The sequence below is a fragment of the Gobius niger genome (genome assembly GCF_951799975.1).
Source record: "Gobius niger genome assembly, chromosome: 8".
NCBI lineage: Eukaryota > Metazoa > Chordata > Actinopteri > Gobiiformes > Gobiidae > Gobius > Gobius niger.
This window is the reverse complement of record NC_136859.1, coordinates 3,183,903-3,201,577: the sequence shown is the minus strand read 5'-3', so window position 1 is coordinate 3,201,577 and position 17,675 is coordinate 3,183,903. Positions and strand designations below refer to the sequence as shown.

General features: G+C 42.8%; 1 protein-coding gene across 1 annotated transcript in view; it reads left to right on the top strand.

Moving 5' to 3' along the window:
* Positions 1–2,002: 2,002 nt before the first annotated feature.
* LOC306966323 (tissue factor-like) overlaps positions 2,003–17,675 on the top strand; it is an 18,022-nt gene continuing 2,349 nt past the window's right edge. Inside the window, exons 1-6 of the mRNA XM_079561048.1 lie at positions 2,003–2,087; positions 6,690–6,801; positions 13,345–13,437; positions 13,508–13,605; positions 13,685–13,863; positions 16,111–16,270. Of these exons, the coding sequence (XP_079417174.1) occupies positions 2,015–2,087; positions 6,690–6,801; positions 13,345–13,437; positions 13,508–13,605; positions 13,685–13,863; positions 16,111–16,270 (715 nt within the window). The 5' untranslated portion in view covers positions 2,003–2,014. The remainder of the gene's footprint in view (positions 2,088–6,689; positions 6,802–13,344; positions 13,438–13,507; positions 13,606–13,684; positions 13,864–16,110; positions 16,271–17,675) is intronic.

Here is a 17,675-nt window from a genome sequence, read left to right as displayed (position 1 = left end):
TGCTCGGTTCAGGTGGGAGTTAAGGGGTTAAACATGACTTCAACATTGACCCAGGACTGATCAGTCGTTTTAATAGAGCGATCCAATCAGATGTTCTTTTGTCATAATCCGGCTCTCCGCAGGGCTGTGTCCTGTCACCGCTCCTCTTTGTCCTGTAAACGACTGTCAGAGCAGCTCTGCAGGACGCCATGGTGTTCAGTTTACAGACGACTCGGTCATTGTCAGAGTTTGTTGAAAGGTGTGAAACTGTCTTTCTAATCATAAATGTAAACAAAACTAAAGAAATGCTTTAAAGGAATAGGCCACCGTTTTTACATATTGAGATATGTTCTTACCTTAGCTTTGACGAGTTCTTTAAGACCTGTCTGATCTTCAGTCACGTAAACACAGCACAGACGGCGTTAGCATTTAGCCTCTCCCTCTCTCCACTATAGCTCCAAAACAGATCAAGATAGAAGCTACCAAGCTCTTCCACATTTTACCTATTTAAATATGGTTACGTGAAGTGTTACACTACAAAGTATAATTACGCACAATTAATTTTCTAAGCGGATAAAAGGGGGGACTATGTTGTAAGGCGTAATAATACCAGGAGTAGTTTGGCATCCGCACAGTAAAGTGAAGATTACTGCGCGGATTTCGTGTTGCTGGTTTGTTGTGCTGGCGAAACTAAATGTCTCATAGGGGAAAATAAAGTTACATTGGATTGAACGTTGAAAATTAACAAAAACATGCTCCAAATTTTGGACTGAGCAGGATTAACCACATTATCCCCAAAGAATTTAACCTCTTAACTCCCGCCTGAACCGAGAGGATCTTTTTCGTCACGTCATCAGATTTGTTTTTCCATCATTTTTTGTTGGGTATTCAACTCATTTTTGTCATTTTTTTGTTATTTTTTTTGGGTCATTTTTTGTCACATTTGGGTCATTTTTTGGTCATTTTTTGGTCAAATTTTTATCACATTTTTGTCATTATTTCATCATTTTTTAAATCAAATATTTGTCATTTTTTGTCACATTTTAGTCATTTTTTGTCACATTTTTGTCATTTTTTTAATCAATTTTTCAACTCATTGTAACTTTTTTGTCTTTTTTTTGGGTCATTTTTTGTCACATTTTTGTAATTTTTTTTGTCATTTTTAGGTCAAATTTTTATCACATTTATGTCATTATTTCGTCATTTTTTAAATCAGAATATTTGTCATTTTTAGTCACATTTTTGTCATTTTTTTGTACATTTTTTGTCAATTTCTTGTGACATTTTTGCCACTTTTTCATCAATTATTCGTCACTTTTTTGTCAAATTTTTATCACATCTTTGTAATTTTTTTTGTCAAATTTTTGTCACTTTTTTGTCAAATTTCCATCATTGTTTTCGTCTCAGTTTTGTTGCTATTTTCACAGCTTTTTTCCAGAAGCTTTTGGACTGGGGTAAAGCCAAACAGGAGAAAATGTGCTCAGTTCAGGTGGGGGTTAAGGGGTTAAAAAGTGTCTCTCACATATGATCGATCAACACAACATTTCCAACTACGCTGATCTGAACAAACTCATTTACTGCAGCAAACCAACACCTGAATAATCCTGAACATGGACTGAACAAACGCTTTAGAAAACCCTCTGTTGGGACCCCTGCTGGGACCTGACATGCTGACCCCTGTTTAGTCCATGTTTAGACCAGTATCATTTCAAACCTGCCTCACTGTCCCCTCCCTGTTTATACATCACATTCATTATTTTGTATTCACTCGTCTTTTACTTACTTCTCATTGAACAAACCGTCTGAATCCGTGTAAACCCATAAAAGCAGCTGAACCCGGATCAGGTTCCTGCTCTCGGCCGCAGCAGCTGTGGCTCTGCTGAAGGGGGGGAGGAGCTCAGACCGAGGGGAGGAGCCCGGACCTCAATGCGGGCAGACTCCCTGAGAGCACCCCTCATCTCCACACGGGACAGGAGCCAGAGACGGGGCAGCAGCAGCAGCAGCGGGACTAACACAGGGGGAAAGTGGAATCACAATGGATCTTCTACTGCTTTTAGAGCTGTGGTTCGGAGTTTGTCTGTCGGCGGGGGTCGTCTCCTCTTTCTCAGGTGAGAGCTGATAAGAAGAGAAGGATTAGAGGGAGAGGAGGGAGTTATGTAAGAAACGCCACAGAGTCTGAGGCAAATTGAATCATGTTGTGGCCTGGAGGGGTTTGAAGGGAGAGGATTGTTCTGTGGGACAAGGGAACAGCTCACACATGTTTCCAATGAGCCAAAGATACTGCATTACTGAGGTACAACAAAGTACTTTTTTTAGCTTCTTGCATCATCTACCCACAACTATGTTTCCTCAATGTTACTTCAAAAAGGCGGCGATCTTGTGATGTTGAAACACAACTTATCTGGCCCACGTTTTCCACTGCCTCACTACTTGTACTGTCGTTAACATAGATGTATTTAACCTCTTAACTCCCGCCTGAACCGAGAAGATCTTTTTCCTCACGTCATCAGATTTTTTTGTTGGGTATTCAACTCATTTTTCTAACTTTTTTGTCACATTTCGTCAATTTTTTGTCAATTTTTTGTATTTTCCTTTTGTCAAATTTTGGTAATTTTTTTGTCAATTTTTTATCACATTTTTGTCATTTTTTGTCACATTTTTATCACATTTTTGTCTTTGTAGTTTTTGTCAATTTTTTGTCATTTTTTCGTCCATTTTTTGTCATTTTTTTGTCATTTTTTTGTCATTTTTTCGTCCATTTTTTGTCAAAGTTTTGTAATTTTTTTTGTAATTTTTTGTCATTTTTTTGTCATTTTTTTGTCCCATTTTTGTCATTTTTTCGTCCATTTTTTGTCAAAGTTTTGTAATTTTTTTTGTCATTTTTTGTCAATTTTTTTTCATTTTTTTGGTCACATTTTGTCACATTTTTGTCACTTTTTCATCAATGTTTTTCTCACTTTTTTGTCACATTTCCATCATTGTTTTCGTCTCAGTTTTGTTGCTATTTCCACACCTTTTTTCCAGAAGCTTTTGGACTGGGGTAAAGCCGAACTGGAGAAAATGTGCTCGGTTCAGGTTCAGGGGTTAAAAGATCAGCTGGGCCAAATACAATTGGACAACAACAAGGAAAATATACTGTGTTTTTTCATTACTGCAGCACAAAAAAGACACTAGGGAAGTGGAGAGGCATGCTGGAGGTGCGGTGTTGAAGGGGCGACTCATTCCCATGCTTTTTAGAGCTGTTATTATTATTCAAGAGTGTTATACCAAAAGGATTTTCAATGGTTTCCCCCGTGTCATTCGAAGCCATCCTGGGTTTGTCCCTGAGTGGGGGACGCTTTGAGTGCCTAATGTAGGTGGAAAGGCGCTGTATATGTTGAGACCATTTACCATTTTCAGTGTCTCAGAAGAAGACATTTGTAAAGCAGTTTGTTTACTTTAAAAAACCTGGGCCCTGCGTGGTTATAGTACGGACTCTGCAGTAAAAAAACATTCACTGAACCGCCACGAAAACACAGCAAAGAAGCACAAAAGTATCCAGGAAAACAATGGAACACAGAAACTATAAATGCAGTTCGTAGAAAAAGGCATTTACATTTACATTTTGGATCAACATCAACCCTGTACATTATAACATGTACAAAATGTATATTTAGCTGAAATTGCAAATAGTTTATTGCATTATTTGGTTTTAGTGCACCTGAGCAGCGGCATGGTGGATTGATAATATATAGTGTTTTTTAAACCCTTAACTCCCACCTGAACCGAGCACATTTTCTCTAGTTTGGCTTTACCCCAGTCTTAAAGCTTCTGGAAAAAAGGTGAGAAAATCGTGAAAGAACTGAGACGAAAACAATGATGAAGATGTGACAAAAAAGTGAGAAAACTTAGACAAAAAATTGACGAAAAATTGACAAAGAATTGATAAAATAGACAAAAAATGACAGAAAGTGATAAAAAAAATGATGAAAAATGTACCAAAAAAATGACGAAAAAATGATTAAAAAGAGGCAAATATGTCACAAAAAATGACCCAAAAATTGACAAAAAACGATGTGACAAAAAAGTCAGAAAATTTAGACAAAAAACTGACAAAAAACTGACAAAAAATTGATAAAAAATGATGAAAAATTTAGAAAAAAATGACGAAAAAATGATGAAAAAGAGGCAAATATATCACAAAAAATTGACAAAAAAATGACAAAAAAATGACAAAAAAAATGATGAACATGTGACAAAAAGTGACAAAAAATTTACTATTTGACAAAAAAATTACCAAAAAGTTACAAAAATTAGTTGAAAACCCCCCCAAAACATGATGACGTGAGGGAAAAGATCCATTTAGATGACTTTTGTAGATCTTAGCTTTCAAATGAGGCGTTACACTGGCCTACAGGATTTGGGTAAAGCTGAACTGGAGAAAATGTTCTCGGTTCAGGCGTGAGTTAAGAGGTTAAAGGGACTATACAGAGTGAATTCGGGTCAGAAGTGCCGTCATGCACGAGTGACAGGCCTAGTAATGACACATGACATGAACAAAAGAAATAGGTCCAAGATAAGACTGAGTTTTTAGCCTGATAAAGTCTAGTCTCGTCTAATTTCCCACAAAGCTCCATCAGATTCCAGTTTGATTCTTTTAATGACTTTCAAGCCGTTGTTTTTGGCACAATTCGACGACTCTTGATGCAACTCTGACAAAGCATCATTAAAAACCTCCCCTTGAGGCGACTCTTAACTCCGTCTAACCACTGTTTCCACATCCCTGCCTTCACCCAGCCCGGCTTCAGGCCGTCGGCGCTTCAGCCTCACACGCTTCTCAGATTAGATCTCCGTAATTGCGCCCGGGCACCTGGATGTGATTTGGGCTTTTCCGAGCGTGTGAACTCACTCTCACTGATGGACCTTTTCCCTTTGATACATTTCCTGACCCGCGTGGACTGGACTTGCCCTCAGCTGTTTCTCTGGACTCGCCCTCAGCTGCTTCTCTGGACTCGCCTTCAGCTGTTTCTCTGGACTCGCCTTCAGCTGCTTCTCTGGACTCGCCCTCAGCTGCTTCTCTGGACTCGCCCTCAGCTGCTTCTCTGGACTCGCCCTCAGCTGTTTCTCTGGACTCGCCCTCAGCTGTTTCTCTGGACTCGCCCTCAGCTGTTTCTCTGGACTCGCCCTCAGCTGCTTCTCTGGACTCGCCCTCAGCTGTTTCTCTGGACTCGCCCTCAGCTGTTTCTCTGGACTCGCCCTCAGCTGTTTCTCTGGACTCGCCCTCAGCTGCTTCTCTGGAGGCTTTAGGAGCTTTGTGTTTTGGGGTGGGGCTCTGGAGGCTCGGCAGCTGGAGACGACGCAGAAACACATGCGGGGAATAAGTTCAGCACAAACACAAACATTAAGGGCCAGATCTTGTGGTTCGTGGCGCAGGCTGTAGAGCAGACGAGTGCGCAGACGGCGCCGCTCCTTGCAATCTTCAGTGTCAGACCTGGCGCAAAAAGGGGACAGGAAGGGGGGACAGACTCGCATGTTGTGGTGCCGCCCCCTCCCCATGCTTTCCCCAGGCCTGCGGAAGGCGGTGGTTTGCGAGGGAGGGTTCTCTTGTACACGCGTAACATGCTGATGCAGCGCAATGTTTAAGTAAGGGATAATGTATAGAACGCAGAAAGCAGAGGGGTCTTGTTTCGCCCTGTCGGTGCTTATTTTCCCGATAATGACCAGCGTTCTATATATTTTCCCGCTTATTTTGCCAACTGAACACACACAACATAAACTTCGTACACTTTTATGAAGGTCGAAAGGTTTATTTAATGACTTCCGCAACAAATAGTTCCCAAACGTTTGCGCGTTGCTCTGCAACGTTTTGCTAGGCTAGAAGCAGCAAGGCTAGTAGCTAGCCTAGCTACTTAGTTGAAGGCGCAGTTGGAGTAATGGTGGTGAATCTCTGGGTAAGTTGAAATCCAGACTCACGCTAACTTCACGAGCAATTCCCCCAACTTCTCTCTCAGTGACAGGGACAGATAGTGTCGCTACTACGTACGTGCGGAGTGATATGAAAACACCGACTCCGTTGCCATTGGCAGCGTCATTATTTTTCCAGAGGTCCTTTATCAGAAAATAATGACTGGTAGAACGTTGGGAAATCCCATTCAAATCAACAGCTTCTACTTACGTTGTGAAGAGCCGTATAATAATAAAGATTAAAGAAATAAAAGTGTCCCTCCGCTGCTGCAGCCACTCACTGCAGATCCAAGGTGAGCGGGCGGGACAGAGAGGAGCAGCCTCGCGTTGGACACCGTTCAAATGCGCAAAGTTACGAAATGCACAGGATTTAATTGATCAGAAACTGTCATATCGGCTGCGGAGGAGTTGCAGAGTTATGAAGCAGCTGCAAGAAAACTGTAGCGTATTGGAACATTTGCGCTACAGCTGCAGGATTCTTGGAGCGGCTGAATTGGAAAACAAATAAAAGTTGCTCTGCGCCCTGTGAAATGCGCTTCTTTCTTTTGGACTGAGCTGTGGCTCCAGAAGGAGCATCATCAGGAGGTAAAGACTGACACACGATGGAAATGTCTCCTTAAAACTCAGATCAGACCTGGTGTTGTGGCACTTGAGGCACGTGTGGTTTATTTATGTAAAACTGTTGTTGTTTTGGTGTTAGGGGTGTGTGTGTTCATCTACAGTATCAAAGCAAACCCGTGCATAACGTGTTTTGTTGTTTCTTACAGATTCGGAGCCGCCCAAAGCAGAAAACGTGCACTGGGTTTCTCTGGACTTCAAGACCGTCCTGAAGTGGTCTGTGCAGCCCTCGGACTACACTTACACTGTCGCACTGTCTGAGTGAGTACTGCTACTATTACTACTACTAATTCTACTACCACTACTACTAATACTACTGCTACTGGGCTGTGAGTTTACGTGTTCTCCCCCACCACTGAAAACATGTACAATAGGCCAGAATGCATGTTGTGAGTGAGTGGTTGGTGGTGGTGGGAGGGGCCGATGGCACAGACTGACAGCGCCCCCAATTTGACTCTGGTGGCCATAAAGTGTACTGCATCAATATTTACCATTGAGAATGAATGGAAGAGAGTTAGTATTAACCTCTTACCACCCGCCTAAACCGAATGCATGCTGTCCTCTTCGGCTATAGGCCTGTGTAACACCTCATTTGAAAGCTAAGACCCACAAAACTGATATTTTTCCTCGCGTTGTTGCTGTGCTGTGTCACCTTTTTTTATTTATTTTTTTATTTTTCAATTTTTTACACTTTTTTGTTGAGTTTTTTGTCACTTTTTTGTTGAGATTTTGTCATTTTTTTGTTAAATTTTTGTCGTTTTTTTTGTTGAGTTTTTGTCATTTTTTGTTGAGTTTTTGTAATTTTTTTTGTTGAGTTTTTGTCATTTTTTGTTGAGTTTTTGTCACTTTTTTGTTAAATTTTTGTCATTTTTTGTTGAGTTTTTGTCATTTTTTTGTTGAGTTTTTGCCATTTTTTTGTGGAGTTTTTGTGGAATTTTTGTCACATTTTTGCTGCGTTTACATCCTTGTTTTCTTCTCATTTTCTGTGGCTGTTTTGGTGCTTTTTCCCCAAGAAGCTTTTTGATTAGGGTAGGAGAAAATGGGATCCGTTCAGGTGGGAGTTAAGAGGTTAATCATACCGGCGCAAAATGGCCCGCGGGCCCCACTTTGGGCACCCCTGTCCCAGACCCAAAAGCCTTCAGCAAAAACATGTACACACAAGAAGTTCGTTTCAATTTGTTTAACCTCTTAACTCCCGCCTGAACCGAGAGGATCTTTTTCCTCACGTCATCAGATTTTTTTTCCATCATTTTTTGTTGGGTGTTCAACTCATTTTTGTAACTTTTTGTCATTTTTTTAATCACATTTTTGTCATTTTTTGTCAAATTTTTATCATATTTTTGTATTTTTTCTCTCTCCATTTTTTGTCAATTTCTTAGGACATTTTTGCCACTTTTTCATCAATCTTTCGTCACTTTTTTGTCACATTTCCGTCATTGTTTTTGTCTCAGTTTTGTTGCCATTTTCACAGCTTTTTTCCAGAAGCTTTTGGACTGGGGTAAAGCCAAACTGGAGAAAATGTGCTCGGTTCAGGTGGGAGTTAAGGGGTTAATTAACAGAGTGATAGACATAGGAATATTTGATTTATATATAGGGACTCTCTATATTATACTACTACTACTAGTACTACTACTACTACTACTGCTGCTGCTGCTGAGTGAATACCTGGGGACAGAGAGCGTGACCAGGACAAGACAAAACCTGCTCAGATTTAACACTGAGATAAATCTGAGCATTTCTCACCACAGCACATCTTTGTTCTTTGCTCAGATTTGTTTCTGTAAAACTGTTTTGTTTTTTGCTCATAAACAAGCTTGTCTTAGCAACAGTTTTGCAACACCGAGTGAGTGTGAGCGTGTCCTGCCCACACTGGACATGGTGATCTCATGGTGACTCAGTGTGGCTCGTCCCGAACTCCTCACGTCTCTCCTTACTCATGAGTTCAGCAGAAATGACAGGAATCTGCTCGCCCTCAGCTCGCTGCCCTGAGCAAACGATAAACCATCTACCACCAGAACAGATAAATGCAGGAGCTGATGCAAATAAAAAAAAAATATGGTCACATGCTTTGACTAAAACTACTACTACTAAAAATGTGTCTCCGCTCTTCTAAAACCACATACTTCCACGTTTACAAAACACTACAGGGATGGAAGAATCGATTCCAAACGGCTACTTTGTAAGCATCGATGTCGGGTATTAAAGCAGTACTAAGTAACTCCTCCCCCTAGAGGCCATAAGCGCAACTGCAGGTGTAGTAGCAAGTTACGATTTTTTAACTTATTAATTGTCTTGAAAAGTAAATACTACGCCGACAGGAAAGGCTTTTCACTCAAACTTGGCTGTAAATACTGTTTAAAGTGACGTTAGCCCGCAGTTAGCTTTGCCCGTTAGCATGTTAGCTTCTTCTTCGTGATTCCATTAGTGTGTATTGCTTTCTCCGGACCGGGGGCAGTCAAGTTGCAAACATGGTTTTCTGTCCAGAGACACCAGGGGGAGATGAAAGACCCTCCAATCATCCCATAAACACTTGTATTTCCCCCACAGGGACTACGGGGAGGATTTATTAAGGTAAACAAGTTACTTAGTACTGCTTTAAGTATTGATACTGGCTGTATGAGTGGTCAGACTCTATACAAGGCTCCAGGATCAACTGTTTGACGGATTCTCTCACCAGAAAACCTACAAAACAAGTGATCCTGGAGCGTCCAAGAGAGAGACCACTGTAATAAACATAAAAGAGCAATGCTGACCATAGAATAATGCAACTATTTATGTAAAAGAAAAAAAGAAAGAAAGAAAGAAAGAAAGAAAGAAAGAAAGAAAGAAAGAAAGAAAGAAAGAAAGAAAGAAGAAGAAGGAAGGAAGGAAAGAAAGAAGGAAAGAAAGAAAGAAGGAAAGAAAGAAAGAAAGAAAGAAGGAAAGAAAGAAGGAAGGAAGGAAGGAAAGAAAGAAGGAAAGACAGAAAGAAAGAAAGAAAGAAAGAAAGAAAGAAAGAAAGAAAGAAAGAAGGAAGGAAGGAAGGAAGGAAGGAAGGAAGGAAGAAAGAAAGAAGGAAAGAAAGAAAGAAAGAAGGAAGGAAGGAAGGAAGGAAGGAAGGAAGGAAGGAAGGAAGGAAAGAAAGAAGGAAAGAAAGAAAGAAGGAAAGAAAGAAAGACAGAAAGAAAGAAAGAAAGAAAGAAAGAAAGAAAGAAAGAAAGAAAGAAGAAAGAAAGAAAGAAAGAAAGAAAGAAGGAAGGAAGGAAGGAAGGAAGGAAGGAAGGAAGGAAGGAAGGAAGGAAGGAAGGAAAGAAAGAAGGAAAGAAAGAAAGAAGGAAAGAAAGAAAGAAAGACAGAAAGAAAGAAAGAAGGAAAGAAAGAAGGAAAGAAAGAAAGAAAGAAGGAAAAAAAGAAAGAAGGAAAGAAGAGAAAGCTGATTAGTGTGTATTTGACCCAGCAGATGCGTGGGTGGTTTGCTTACCATCCCTGGCCTGTAGGACACTCCAGGACCTACTGTTTCTTCAGGTTTTCATTGCTGATTGACCGTCTCCATGGTTACGTACACATACCATTCTGAAAATGTACCAGAAACCCTAAAAAACCTGAGATAAAGTTGATCCTGAAGCATCACAGGAGCCACCGGGAGGTAACGGCCACTAGGTCACTGAAAGGGCAAATACACACTAATATTACCTTGCATAGTGCAGCTTTAATTTCACATTGGCATTAGTTAAAGTGATATAATGTCAAGTTACATAATCACCATATTCCGCCACGCCCACTTTTGCCTCTGGATCGGCACTTCCTTTGCATTGACACTTTATGAAGAGCGCGAAGCCCGTTAACTTAAACAGAGAATGAGGGAAAATGGACATTCAAGCAGTTTTTATAATTGAAGAGTTTCGTGGCGCAAGGCTAATGCAAGGCTAGTGCATTTCTATGGTATCAGCTAGCCTGCATTAAAAACAGTCTGACCCGCCCCACAGTGCACCTGTGGCAAATCACATGAATGATCACATTCTGAGGGACTATTTTCTTTCTTTCTTTCTTTCTTTCTTTCTTTCTTTCTTTCTTTCTTTCTTTCTTTCTTTCTTTCTTTCTTTCTTTCTTTCTTTCTTTCTTTCTTTCTTTCTTTCTTTCTTTCTTTCTTTCTTTCTTTCTTCTTTCAAAAATGTACCAAATTTACTAATCACATTTTGACTTTGATGAAATAAATTTAAACATTGAAGGGTGTCTTACATAAAAATTTGGCAAATACTTTTCTCTATTGATGACAACTTCTGCATTTGAACATTCAAACAGTAAATGAAACTCAACAACATTATCATTACAGAGATTACAATAACAGCAGCAGATCACTCCGCCGCTGCGTAGCTTATACAACCACGAAGCTGATGCTGCTCAAACATAAGGTATTTTAAATGCAAAATGGTTAAAATTACTCTATGGACACAGACACTTATATGGTTAGTCTGGTGTTAGAAGTGATTTGCCTCAGGTGCTCTGTGGAGCGGGTCAGACTGTTTTTAATGCAGGCTAGCTGATACCATAGAAATGCACTAACCTTGCACTAGCCTAGCGCCACGAAACTCTTCAAACATAAGAACTGCATGAATTACAAAAAAAAATATCTCCAGAAATCAGCAACACTCTGGATAACTAGGAAATGAGGCCCTATGTCAAAAATCCTGAAATATCCCTTTAACTTCTCCAGTCCTGTTAAAACTTCATAACTCATGCCCCTGGAGGCCACAAGCGCCACTGCAGGGGTCGTAGTAAGTTGTTTTTTCTCATTAATTGTCCGTGAGAGTGAATACTGACAGAAAAGACAAAGTGACAGAGGGATATTGTACATCCAATTACACAATGGAAATATATTTTTTTCACTGAATCTTGGCTGTAAATACTGTTTAAGTGGTGCTAGCCCACAGTTACCTTTGCCCGTTAGCCTGTTAGCTTCTTCTTCGTGATTCCATTAGTGTGTATTGGTGCCTCCGACCCGGTGGCAGTCAAGTTGCAAACATGGTTTTCTATCCAGAGACACCAGGGGGCGATGAAAGACCCTCCACTCATCCCTTTAACACTTGTATCACCCCCACAGGGACTAGGAGTGTTTCTACATGATAACTCACAGCTTTATTATCACAGTCTAACATTTCCATGAGTCTTCAGGGTTTCCTTATCGCGACTGTTTCTTATGAATCTTGCAACACTCGGAAACATTTTCCCAAAGATCCGAAGTGGGCTGAGGCTGGCTCTCTCCCAGACTCTGCCCTCCGAGCCCTCGCTGAAGCATTACACACGTTTACAGGAATGTTCTGAGATGCTTTTTGTGATTATCCAAACGCCGAGTGAGTTCTTACGGGCAAGTATTGAGCAACAGTTCCGGCTCTCCCTCTGGTCTGCTTTTACCACAGAGCGAGCGAGCGTCGCCGCGGCCTCCGTGAAGGAATGCTTTTGTCAGTCCGCTCATGTCCTCACACTCGCTCCCACCGGAGGAAAACACAGAGCGGATCGTTTCACAGTTTGCCCGTTCAGAGCTCGGTGTTTAAAGTGTTTCCTCATGGAGCTGGAGACGGCCATGATGCGGCTCTTTGTAAACACTTTAGTCCAAACAGCCGCGAGTGAAGCGTCCACGGAAACATCCACACAAACAGAGCTCGGGGTCTGGGGGGCGAAGAGACACACTGTTCTTCTGAAGTCAACAAAACGCTTTTACAGCTGAGTTACAGACGTGCTGGAGAGAGACTTGTTGCTTCATGTGCAAAGGAAACGGTCCAGACTTGAAGAAGCAAAAAGGAGTTGAGAATCGAACAGGCCTTTCAGATAAACCTGCATCAGTCCGTGCTTAGAGCCGTTTATCACAGTTTAGTGATATACTATTCACCTTATTCCGCCCCGCCCACTTTTGCCACTTTTTGCGTTGTATCGGCACCTCTTTTTCCAGACACTTCCGGTCGAGCGCAAAGCCCGTTCATTTTAACGGAGAACGAGGGAAAATATTCTCCGCTCAAATCTGAATCTATGTTAACACATAGGAGAAAAGGGGCGGGCACAATTCATGGCGGCGCCCACGCGAACGTCCGGAATAAGGTGAATATTCCAAAAATGACTCCATTGACACAGACATTTATATGGTTAGTCTGGTGTTGTAAGTGATTTGCCTCAGGTGCACTGTGGAGCGGGTCACACTGTTTTTAATGCAGGCTAGCTGATACCATAGACATGCATTAGCCTTGCACTAGCCTAGCGCCACGAAACCCTTCAAACATAAGAACTGCGTGAATTACATAAATAAATATCTCCAGAAATCAGCAACACTCTGGATGACTAGGAAATGAGGCCCTATGTCAAAAATCCTGAAATATCCCTTTAACTTGATACGATTGTTATAACTGTGAGATTATTGCACAGTCATCACCAGCGCTCGTGCTTCACAGCCTTTCTCTGTGGAGCATGTTCTCCCTTATCTGCGTAGGTTTCCTCCAGTTTCCCCGCCACTAAAAACATGTACAATGAGTGAATCCTCCAGCCAGGTGATTCTGACCAGCAGCTCCACATCGGGAAATAAAAAGGGTCAAATGCAGAGAATAATAAAGCACACCTTAACCTTAACCACCTGGCTGTGACTGGATCAAACTATCACGTTTTAGGCAAAGAGCTCCTCTAAAAGTGCATTCTCTTCATCTGGGGCTATTTCAGACGGACATCTCCAAAGCCCCGGCATTTTCTGTGCACTTATGTCACTTCCAGGGCTCCATATCTCACCGTGTTAATGTTTATTTTCACTTCATCCAGACATTATTGACGTTTTTTTTGTTTTAGGGGAGAGGACGGGGACTGGATCACCTCCCCTGAATGTATCGAGAAATCACACACAGAGTGCGACCTCACTGAAGACGTCAAGTACCACGACATGTGCGTAATGATGAAGGTTCTTGGTCCAACTGCATCTAAAGTTAATAACTAAAAACGTTCTCTTCTCCAGGACATTCACGGCTGATGTTGTGACTGAGGGGATGGGGGCCTTTGACCCGGAGGAGTTCCCACACACCTACTCCATTCCCTTCAACCCCTACAGGCAGAGTAAGGCTAACCACTCTGCCAGAGAACAGGAGTCTAAACCACGAACGCAGGATTGACTGTTTTCAATGTTCTGCTGCAGGTGAGCTGAGTGCAGTGTCCTTCACCATCCACAAGGTGGCAGAGCGCTCGGTGACGCTGAACATCTCGGACCCTCTGACGGGGATCCATGCAGGGAACAAGCAGCTGACCATTCGGGACGTCCTGAAGAAGGACTTGAAGTACAAGGTGTCCTACCACAAGTCGGCCAGCACAGGGATGGTACGTACTGGGTCACACGGACAAAAGGGACGAGGCAATGAACCGGTTTATGCACCATTAACATTGTTACCCACTGTTTTGTGTATTTTGTCCACTCACAGCTGTCGTTTTAGGGGATTTAGTCCTTGACTATGAATAAAGACTTTTCTGAAGACTTGGACTCAGTTTTGGGTGAAAGTGACTTGACTTGGACCCGTGCTTGGGCTTGTAAATCGAAGAAGGTGGAGAGCGGTGGTGGACTCTAACCTCTCCTCTTGTCCCACACAGAGAGACCTGGTGGTGGACTCTAACCTCTCCTCTTGTCCCACACAGAGAGACCTGATTGTGGACTCTAACCCCTCCTCTTGTCCCACACAGAGAGACCTGGTGGTGGACTCTAACCTCTCCTCTTGTCCCACACAGAGAGACCTGGTGGTGGACTCTAACCTCTCCTCTTGTCCCACACAGAGAGACCTGATTGTGGACTCTAACCTCTCCTCTTGTCCCACACAGAGAGACCTGGAGGTGGACTCTAACCTCTCCTCTTGTCCCACACAGAGAGATCTGGTGGTGGACTCTAACCTCTCCTCTTGTCCCACACAGAGAGACCTGGTGGTGGACTCTAACCTCTCCTCTTGTCCCACACAGAGAGACCTGGTGGTGGACTCTAACCTCTCCTCTTGTCCCACACAGAGAGACCTGATTGTGGACTCTAACCTCTCCTCTTGTCCCACACAGAGAGACCTGGAGGTGGACTCTAACCTCTCCTCTTGTCCCACACAGAGAGATCTGGTGGTGGACTCTAACCTCTCCTCTTGTCCCACACAGAGAGACCTGGTGGTGGACTCTAACCTCTCCTCTTGTCTCACACAGAGACACCTTGTGGTGGAGTCTAACCCCTCCTCTTGTCCCACACATAGAGACCTGGTGGTGGACTCTAACCTCTCCTCTTGTCCCACACAGAGAGACCTGGTGGTGGACTCTAACCTCTCCTCTTGTCCCACACAGAGAGACCTGGTGGTGGACTCTAACCTCTCCTCTTGTCCCACACAGAGAGACCTGATTGTGGACTCTAACCCCTCCTCTTGTCCCACACAGAGAGACCTGGTGGTGGACTCTAACCTCTCCTCTTGTCCCACTCAGAGAGACCTGGTGGTGGACTCTAACCTCTCCTCTTGTCCCACACAGAGAGACCTGATTGTGGACTCTAACCCCTCCTCTTGTCCCACACAGAGAGACCTGGTGGTGGACTCTAACCTCTCCTCTTGTCCCACTCAGAGAGACCTGGTGGTGGACTCTAACCTCTCCTCTTGTCCCACACAGAGAGACCTGATTGTGGACTCTAACCCCTCCTCTTGTCCCACACAGAGAGACCTGATTGTGGACTCTAACCCCTCCTCTTGTCCCACACAGAGAGACTCGGTGGTGGACTCTAACCCCTCCTTTTGTCCCACACAGAGAGACCTGATTGTGGACTCTAACCTCTCCTTCTGTCCCACACAGAGACACCTGATGGTGAACTCTAACCTGCCCTTTTGTCCCACACAGAGAGACCTGGTGGTGGACTCTAACCTCTCCTTTTGTCCCACACAGAGAGACCTGATTGTGGACTCTAACCTCTCCTCTTGTCCCACACAGAGAGACTCGGTGGTGGACTCTAACCCCTCCTTCTGTCCCACACAGAGACACCTGATGGTGAACTCTAACCTGCCCTTTTGTCCCACACAGAGAGACCTGGAGGTGGACTCTAACCTCTCCTTTTGTCCCACACAGAGACACCTGGAGGTAGACTCTAACCTCTCCTCTTGTCCCACACAGAGAGACTCGGTGGTGGACTCTAACCCCTCCTTCTGTCCCACACAGAGACACCTGATGGTGAACTCTAACCTGCCCTTTTGTCCCACACAGAGAGACCTGGAGGTGGACTCTAACCTCTCCTCTTGTCCCACACAGAGACACCTGATTGTGGACTCTAACCCCTCCTCTTGTCCCACACAGAGAGATCTGATGGTGGACTCTAACCTATCCTCTTGTCCCACACAGAGAGACCTGGTGGTGGACTCTAACCTCTCCTCTTGTCCCACACAGAGACACCTGATTGTGGACTCTAACCTCTCCTTTTGCCCCACACAGAGAGACCTGATTGTGGACTCTAACCTCTCCTTTTGTCCCACACAGAGACACCTGATTGTGGACTCTAACCTCTCCTTTTGCCCCACACAGAGAGACCTGATTGTGGACTCTAACCTCTCCTTTTGTCCCACACAGAGAGACCTGATTGTGGACTCTAACCTGCCCCAGATTCCGAACCTGGACCAGGGACAGAGCTACTGCTTCATGGTCGCCGCCTTCGTCCCGAGTCGTGCCAAAGAGTTCCAGCAGGGGTCATGGAGTTCTCAGACCTGCACCTCGGGCTCCATCCTGAACGGTAAGACCCTCTTAAACCTGTGCCCCCCCCTCGAGGTTAATACACATTATCAGTGGATTAAAGGTGATATAAAAGAGAAACAGAAGAACACTCCAGAAAGGGCTGTACTCTCTTTGATGGAGGAGGACACAGTATCCACAATCTGTCTTTCCTTTAACCACTTCTGATTGAAACTGACCTTTGGCCGATAAATATGTTTTAAATATAACCATAAAGTAAACATGCTTGTCCCTCTGCAGCTGCATTTTTACTGTATTTCTGTCTTTGGGGAAAACGCAGTAAAACGTCATGGAAAAAGTTATTGTGCACCTCTGACCCCTTTCCATATGAGTTCATCATTAGCCGCACAGTTTTTGTTTTTCTATCTAATAACAAAATGTATTTATTTATTGTAGTTTTATGTTTTTATAATCCAAACTGTCCCATATTTTTGGCGACAAAAAAGCCAGGTTTAAATTCATTCTTTAATAAATTTTGGACATATTGTTGTTTTAAAATAAACTGTTTTTAGCGGAAACATCTGTAAAAAAGGCAATTCCACCTTGTTTTTTTGAAATTCAAAACTCAATAAATCAGGTCAGGGTTAAAACATCCCTCTGAACATACAAATCAGTGAATTAATCAAACATGTTGTAGTAAAGATTAGGTTTAATGTTCATATGTTTATATGTTAAGAGACCAGATTGGTCCACACCCTGAAAATAAAGGCTTTTTAAAATGTTTAAATGTGAACAGATTTGTGGGGCTTTAACAGAATCCTAATCCTCCAGTCATATCTCATCGTAAACGACTAAAGGGCGGGTCTATTTTATGATTAGTAAGATGTTAAAGTGTTGCTAAAGGCGGCGGTTACGAAACAACAGCGTCTTGTTCCAAAGAAAGCTCATAAACAGAAACCTAATGAACGGGGTCTAACGGGCGGCAGATGTGGAAACAGAATGTTGTCTACAGAAGAACAACAGCGGAGTTTAGGAAAACAGCTGGAGGCGCTGCACATCTGGGCCCCACAAGGCCGCGACTGTACGGAGGTGTCGGGTTTCAGACCTCATCCTGGAGGTCACGATCCAGATAAACAGAGCTTTATCTCAAGCAGTTTTATGTCGTTTCTCAATGAAGAAAATGAGTGGGAGTTGTTTTTGGTAAACAGTAATGATAATGACAGGGCTGCACAATATAAAAATTAATGATTGAAATGTCAAAACAAGACTTAAAGGTGCACTGTGTAACTTTTTATGTGGAAAAACATAAAAAGTTGCATAGTGCCCTTTAAATCAGGACCAAAGTCAGGCTAGTGGAAGTAAACCAGGAAAATCATGTCTAAAACTGGACTTTGGCAAAAGCAGCACAATAATGAATGTTTCTTATAGCTAATGCTAACAGGAACAAAATGGCCTGGATTTTGTTT